Source organism: Erythrolamprus reginae, chromosome 2 (genome assembly GCF_031021105.1).
Source record: "Erythrolamprus reginae isolate rEryReg1 chromosome 2, rEryReg1.hap1, whole genome shotgun sequence".
NCBI classification, from domain to species: domain Eukaryota; kingdom Metazoa; phylum Chordata; class Lepidosauria; order Squamata; family Dipsadidae; genus Erythrolamprus; species Erythrolamprus reginae.
The window spans coordinates 333,208,630-333,216,619 of record NC_091951.1 but is presented as its reverse complement, the minus strand read 5'-3'; the positions used below and the strand labels follow the sequence as shown (position 1 = coordinate 333,216,619).

The 7,990-nt window shown below is 40.7% G+C and overlaps 1 protein-coding gene across 2 annotated transcripts in view; it reads right to left on the bottom strand.

Moving 5' to 3' along the window:
- Positions 1-3,463: 3,463 nt before the first annotated feature.
- Positions 3,464-7,990, bottom strand: part of AGXT2 (alanine--glyoxylate aminotransferase 2) — a 54,134-nt gene continuing 49,607 nt past the window's right edge. For both annotated transcript variants that reach the window (XM_070743463.1, XM_070743464.1), the window contains 3 exons: positions 7,505-7,654; positions 5,399-5,497; positions 3,464-3,664 (listed from right to left, as the gene is read on the bottom strand). In XM_070743463.1, the coding sequence (XP_070599564.1) occupies positions 3,554-3,664; positions 5,399-5,497; positions 7,505-7,654 (360 nt within the window). In that variant the 3' untranslated portion in view covers positions 3,464-3,553. The remainder of the gene's footprint in view (positions 3,665-5,398; positions 5,498-7,504; positions 7,655-7,990) is intronic.

Here is a 7,990-nt window from a genome sequence, read left to right as displayed (position 1 = left end):
CTACCACTGTGCCTAAGAACCAGGGTGGCACGGAGGTTAGAGTACAGCCCTGCAGGCTACTTCAGCTAACCACTAGCTGTAGTTCAGCAGTTCTGACCCACCAACTCAAGGTTGACTCAGCCCTCCATCCTTCCGAGATGAGTAAAACGAGGAGCCAGATTGTTGGGGCAAGAGGCTGATTTTGTAAACCGCTTAGAGAGCTGTAAAAGCACTATGAATCTGTACATAAGTGTAAATACTATTGCTATATTCATCCAAATGACCTGGGTTGGCTGTCACAAGACAGTAGATGTCAAGCCATAAAATTGCAAATGCCGCCCCTCAATCCATGAATTGATACGACCATGATAGGAACAAAAGTTTTCTAGACAAAAGTGTAACTGTTAAAGATATTCTGTTGTGTGTTTGACATTCCAATATCATCATTTTCTTTATGCCGTGTATGAAATCTGTATGTCCCACCTGTGCTATACATTCAACCTCTGACCCCAAAGTGCTTTTTCAAGAGGCAACTGGACTTTCTTTGAAGATGTTTCACTTCTCATCCAAGAGGCTTCTTCAGCTCTGACTGGATGGTGCGGCATGGAAGGATTTATACTCCTTGCAGACAGCATTTGCATTTTTTTGGCAAGTCAAGTTCCCCACCATCCAATCAGAGCTGAAGAAGCTTCTTGGACAATGTTGTGGCCCGTTCGTGTCCTGCGCAATTAGTAATGGATCCAAACGACTCAGAGACAGTAGAAGCATGGGACAAGTGACCTGTGTTCCTGGTTCCTGAGACTGACAGCGAAGAGGATGGGGCGTCAGAGGCTGAAGAGCAACCATGGCCTTCTGCCCCTCCTGAGATGAGTGACTCAGGAGAAGATGAGGAGCCTCTTCTTGATGCTAGGGTTCGCAGGGCCTCTAGGAGGCAAAAGTGGTTACTCAGGAGGAGGCTTCCTCATGAGTAGCACTGTTAGCTACCGGGCCACACTTTCAGGCTATTTAAGGAGAAGTCACACAATGCTTAGGTGCAGAGAACAAAGCAGTTCATTCCAGAATCTTGTTGCAGCTTTTCTCCAGTTTGTGTTTTAAAAGAACCACATTCTTTTAATACTAAATCTGATGGTGTGCATCTTTTTTTGGGTGTGTGTGTGTGTTTGACACTGGGACAGAACAGATGAGAAGCAAAACGTCTTCAAAGAGAAAACAGAAAGTCCTCCAGCTGCCTCTTGAAAAATCACCTTTGGGACAACCATGAGCTGGATGACTGAGAATCTCCATACACATTCAACCACTGATTGAAAAAACCACTGCTGTATGTTGTGAGTGGTCCACAACTGGTCAGTTAGTCACAGATTCAGAGGAGTTTTTGATTCAAAATCTCGGTGTGTGGATTTTTTCCAATCTGCGTAGGCCAGAGTAGAACAGTGTAAATATATATTTGTGGAACTTTGGCGTTCTTGTTCTTGCTGTATTGTGTTCTTCAGAAAAAGAGACATAGTAAATTATCTACTTGGGGAAGTTCAGGAACTCCATAGGAGTTTTATGTTCAGAGCCATTTCAGTTAGCTTGGACAGCAAAATTTGCAAGTATCAATTCGGTTTTATTTTCCTTAGCTCTTGGCTAAGAATTGAATTAATATTCCTTTATCTTAATATATGCTAAGACTATTTATTAAAGCGCTAATCAGCATGAAACCTTCACTCTGTTCTCGCTGGTGAGGAAGGGTCTGTTGCCCTTCGGAAATTTGTGGTAGGATTTCTGAATGTTTTGTTCCAACATCTCGCAGGGTTTCATGTTCCAGTTTTTGCTTTAGGAAATTGCATTTTGTCAAAACATGAAAGGATTTGGCTATGTGCTTTCCCACCTGTAATTCAAAGCGAAACAGCAACAGATGTAGCTTGTAGGGGATTGGAAATAATTTGTTCTGCCGCCCAGCTGCGTTTCAAATCAGTTTCCAGCAAATTTTCCCAGCAGAATCATATTTCCAGCACTCAACCTTAAAACCCTTTTGTGTAGAGCAGAGGTCTTCAAACCTGGCAACTTTGAGACTTGTGGACTTTAACTCCAGATATGAGAATTCATAGCTGGAGAATTCAGCCATGAGAACAGCTGTACCGGCTAGAGAATTAACAACAATAACAATAAGAACAACAGAGTTGGAAGGGACCTTGGAGGTCTTCTAGTCCAACCCCCTGCTTAGGCAGGAACCCTACACTACTTCAGACAGATGGTTATCCAACATCTTCTTAAAAACTTCCAGTGCTGGAGCATTCACAACTCCTGGAGGCAAGCTGTTCCACTAATTAATTGTTCTAACTGCCAGGAAATTCTAAGTTACTTCTCTCCTTGTTTAGTTTCCACCTGTTGCTCTTGTTCTACCTTCAGATGCTTTGGAGAATAGGTTGACTCCTTCTTTGTGGCAACCCCTGAGATATTGGAACACTGCTATCATGTCTCCCCTGGTCCTTCTTTTCATTAAACTAGCCATGCCCAGTTCTTGCAACCGTTCTTCATATATTTTAGCCTCCAGTCCCCTAATTATCTTTGTTGCTCTTCTCCGCACTCTTTCTAGAGTCTCAATATTCTTTTTGCATCATGGTGACCAAAACTGAATGCAGTATTCCAAGTGTGGCTTTACCAAGGGCTTATAAAGTGATGTTAACACTTCATGTGATCTTGATTCTATCCCTCTGTTAATGCAGCCTAGAACTGTGTTGGCTTTTTTTGGCAGCTGCTGCGCATTTATTTATTATTTTATTTATTTATTTATTTATTTTGTCCAATACAAATTAAAAGTTAAAGAGAATAAAAACGTGTAGTAGTAAATATCAGGGAAGGGATAGAAGAAGAGATATGAGAATAGAAACATAGAAACATAGAAGACTGACGGCAGAAAAAGACCTCATGGTCCATCTAGTCTGCCCTTATACTATTTCCTGTATTTTATCTTACAATGGATATATGTTTATCCCAGGCATGTTTAAATTCAGTTACTGTGGATTTACCAACCACGTCTGCTGGAAGTTTGTTCCAAGGATCTACTACTCTTTCAGTAAAATAATATTTTCTCATGTTGGGGAGCAGGCTCATATTTAAACTCTCACAGTTACTACTACTGAGAAATGTACCACATATACTGTGTCCCTGTGCATTTTGTTTTTCTTGCCTAAATGTAGAACCTTACTTTCTTCACCATTAAATTTAATTTTGTTAGATAGCACGTTCTGGGAGCTGAAGTCCATGTCTTAAAGTTGCCAAGTTTGGGGACCCCTGGTGTAGAGGGGAAGAAAACATGGCTCCCGTGTGCTCAGCGAAAACATCAACTGGGCTTTTTGTAAATCAGCTATGGACATAATGTCCAGCTGTTGCATAAGTTATAAAACAGCCAACTGGAATTGCAGGCTGAGAAGCTGCTGCTTTCGGCACGTAATCTCAAAAAAAAAAAAAAAAGACAATTATAAATCAATGCCTCATGTGATGAGTTCTGGTTCATGGATTTATTCACAGTGAGTCCAATGCATTGTGTGTATGAGTGTGTGTGTGTGTGTGTGTGAAGTGTAAGTGTCTCTTATTTTTCAGCTGTTCTTTCCATATGTCTTATCAAGGCTTCTTGGAAGACAGCCACTGCAAAATCTGCATCTTCCTTCGTAATGCACATCGGAGGTTTAATTCTAAATGTCTTGGGAAAGAAAAAAAGAAGGAAAAAATATTATACAAAGAAGAAAATTACTTAGTAGTAGAGATGTTTAGGCATTAGATGCAATCACAAAGCAACATCACAGTACAGTCGCCACTTAAGGGGCAGAGGGTGGGGATGGACCAAGCTAAAAAAATTCCAGCCTAGTAAAGGTAAAGGTTCCCCTGCAGATGCGTGCTAGTCGTTCCCAACTCTAGGGGGCAGTGCACATCTCCGTTTCAAAGCCAAAGAGCCAGCACTGTCCAAAGAAGTCTCCGTGGTTCAGCAAGTGTGTGAAGGGAATTCCCGCTATCAATTCTATAGAACCAGTTCTAAACCAGCAGGAACCCACTTCTCGTTATAAGTGAAAAGCAGCTATAAATTACCTTTTTTCACTGTCATTGAAACTTTGAAAGGTTACTAAATGGTTGTAATTTGAGGACTAGATGTTTTTTAATGGCCAGAATACCTCCGAGACCGCCTTCTGCCGCACGAATCCCAGCAGCCAATTAGGTCCCACGGAGTTGGCCTTCTCCGGGTCCCGTCGACTAAAAAATGTCATCTGGCGGGACCCAGGGGAAGAGCCTTCTCTGTGGCAGCCCTGGCCATCTGGAACCAACTCCTCCCAGAGATTAGGACTGCCCCCACCCTCCTCGCCTTTCGTAAAATGTAAAAAGTAAAACTCATCTTTGCCACAAGGCATGGGGAAATTAACACACCCCAATTGTCAAGGTTGGTGTATGGTTTGATTGGATTGTGTGATTATTTTAGTGATTATTTTATTATAAGGGTTTTAAATTGTATTTTTAAAAATTGGATTTGTACACTGTTTATGTTGTTGTGAGCCGCCCCGAGTCTTCGGAGAGGGGCGGCATACAAATTTAATAAATTATTATTAAATTATTATTATTAATATGTGTTGTGGTTGGCTCTGGCCCAGCTCCTGCCCCAGGGAATGGGGAGGTGGATGCAGGGGAAACTTCAACATGTCACAGGCCTGTGTTATTGCCGACAGAATCAGTTCAGAGTTTAGTTTCCTCAGATGAAGAAGAAGGTGGGAGTGACTTGGCAGAGGAGGGCTTGGCACACAGCCAAGGCAGTCAATCTTCCTTATCTTCTATTGCTTCATATGATGACATTTTGGACCCATGCAAGCGCAGAATTATGTGTAGAAGAGACCAAGTAAGAACATATTACAGGAAATAAGGGAGGTCACCTGTGTTTGGGTGGGTCTCCAGTAATTAGGGCTGCTGCTATAAATAGCAGCATGTGGGTTTGGCCATTGTGGAAGAATATCTGTTAACAGTTCGTCAGGAATCTTGTGTTCTCGACTTCGTTGCTTTTTCACGTTTTTGAAACCAAAGCAGAGCAATGTGTGTGTGTGTGTCTCACTTCGTTGGAAGAAGAAGGGATGTGAAGTTTCTTCACAGCTGCTGGCTAAGTAGTTAATAACTGCTTAAGGTTAATTGTACAGACTACCCGGTTGTTTTGGGATGAGTGCTCTTTGCAATACAAAAAGAGTGCTTAGTTTATTTTGACTTTTGTGATAAAGAACATTGTTTTGAATTTTCAAACGTGTGTGTGTCTGAAATTTGTACCCTTGAATTTTCGGGAGGCTCCTATCAGAGAGCCTGGCAGAACAATATACAAATCATTAATTTTTCTTCAGCATGGGTCATCCCTCTGTCTGCTAAAGAACTGGTCGCAGATTAACAGGCTTCTCAACTTTTACAATACCTGTAAATGCATCCCTCCTTTGCCAATCAGCAATCCCATGTCTTTGCAATCTTCCCAAATCTGGTCCACCTCTCCAAGTGGAAGCGGCTGGCGACTTTCCTATGAACAAAAGGTTAAATTTTAGTTTTCTACCTTTTAAAAACAAACAGGAAAGCACGAGAGAATCAATGCATAGCCTTTAATCACAGAAAAGTGCCTTTTTTTGGTGCTCTAAGTCTTTGTGCAGGCACAGACATTCAAAAGGTATTTTGAGTTGTTCATGGCAAAGTATTAACAAATAAAATACAAGATGTGATGTCGGATATGTTAACGTGCAATTTTACAGATTTTAGAATTGCAGGTTGACATATCCAACATCACAGCACTTCTTCTACTTTATTGATTGATTAAATTAATCACCATGAAGAATTCAAAATAGCTTTTGAATGCCTGCGCATGCACAAAGACTCACAAAAATGCAGCAGGCACAGTTTAATTTTTTAGCAATTGCCATGGTCAGTGAGTGGACTTTGCAGGTTAGTCCTTGAACACATGACTAACATAAGTTGCCTGTTACAATCATATTTTTTTTAATTGATTGATTTGTTTGTTTGTTTTCTCAAACACATATTGATGGTATACAAAGATATAATAATATTTGTTGTGGTTGGCTCTGGCCCAACTCCTGCCCCAGGGAATGGGGAGGTGGATGCAGGGGAAACTTCAACATGTCAGAGGCCTGTGTTATTGCCGACAGAATCAGTTCAGAGTTTAGTTTCCTTGGACGAAGAAGAAGGTGGGAGTGACTCGGCAGAGGGCTTGGCACACAGCCAAGGCAGTCAATCTCCCTTATCTTCCATTGATTTAGATGATGACGTTTTGGACTCACGCAAGCGTAGAATTATGTATAGAGACCAAGTAAGAAGATATTACAGGAAATAAGGGAGGCCAGTTGTGTTTGGGTTGGGCTCCAGTAATTAAGGCTGCTGCTATAAATAGCAGCATGTGGGTTTGGCTATTGTGAAAGAATATCTGATCGCAGTTCGTCAGGAATCTTGTGTGCTGGACTTTGTTGCTTTTTCACGCCTTTGAAACCAAAGCAGAGCAACGTGTGTGTCTCACTTCATTGGAAGAAGAAGGGGTGTGAAGTTTCTTCACAGCTGCTAGCTAAGTACATAATGACTGCTTAAGGTTAATTGTACAGGCTACCCGGTTGTTTTGGGACGAGTGCTCTTTGCAATACAAAAAGAGTGCTTAGTTTATTTTGAATTTTGTGATAAAGAACATTGTTTTGAATTTTCAAACGTGTGTGTGTCTGAAATTTGTACCCTTGAATTTTCGGGAGGCTCCTATCAGAGAGCCCGGCCGAACAAATATTTATATACATGATACTAGTAAAAGTACGTATTGGTGATACACAAAGATATAATAATATTTATATACCTGATACTAGTAAAAAAGAAGCATTAGGACAGGAGACAGAAGGCATGCTGGGGCACTTATGCACGCCCCTTACTGACCTCTTAGGAATTGGGAGATGTCAACAGTGGATAGTCTAAGCGTAAAGGTTCGGGGGTTAGGTGATGATACTACAGAGTCAGGTAGTGAGTTCCATGCATCAACTACTTGGTTACTGAAGTCGTATTTCCTGCAGTCGAGTTTAGAGCAGTTTAAGTTTGTATCTGTTGTGTGCTCGTGTGTTGTTGTGGTTGAAGCTTAAATAGGTTGGTTGGTTTTACTAGCTTTTTTTTGTAGTGGTCATAAAATGGTCACCGTGGTCACTAAGTGAACTAATGGAAGTAAGTGCCAGTTTTCAGCAAAACTATTGTAAAACATGGTCATTTGACTGCAGGACAGGGCAAAGGGCCATAAATTCACCCTCGTTGCTGAGCGCCCAAAGTTAGCTCATGTAACTCCATCCAGCAGATGTTTGAACCTGGATTGTAGGTCCCTTTTTCCTTTGGAAGAAAATATAATCTTTATTGAAGATAAATAGGGCAGGGGGATACAATATAGCACTAATGTGTAATAGAAGTGAAATATTATGTACTGTCTTTTTTAATGTTTATATACTTAATAAACTTTTTTTTTTAAAAAAAGAAATCAAATAAATAAATAAATAAATACCTTATTCTTGACCATCTCTATCCCAATCATAAGTCCTTTGCCACGAACATCTCCAACACTTTCAAACTTATCCCGCAGCTTTGCAAACTCTAAGAGCAAGTGAGTTCCGATCTGGTGGGAATTTTCCTGCAAGCCATCTTCTGATATTGCCTGTACACACAAAAACCATAGAAGGAGACCATCGAGTATTCAGAAATAGCATTGCTGACACATTTAGTTCTACAAGGAGCCTTAAAAACGAGACGGAAATAACTTTAATAGGATCATAGCCAGTCAAAAAATATTAAAATTTCAAATCGACTTCATTACCTGCCAACACATGGAGAAATTCTGGATTACATGAGATCTAGTGCAATACAGGTAGTCCTTGACTTACAACAGTTCATTTAGTGACCGTTCAAAGGTACGACTGCACTGAAAAAAAAGTGACTTATAAATAACCTTTTTTCACAGTTACAACTTTTACAGCATCCCTATAATCGTGTG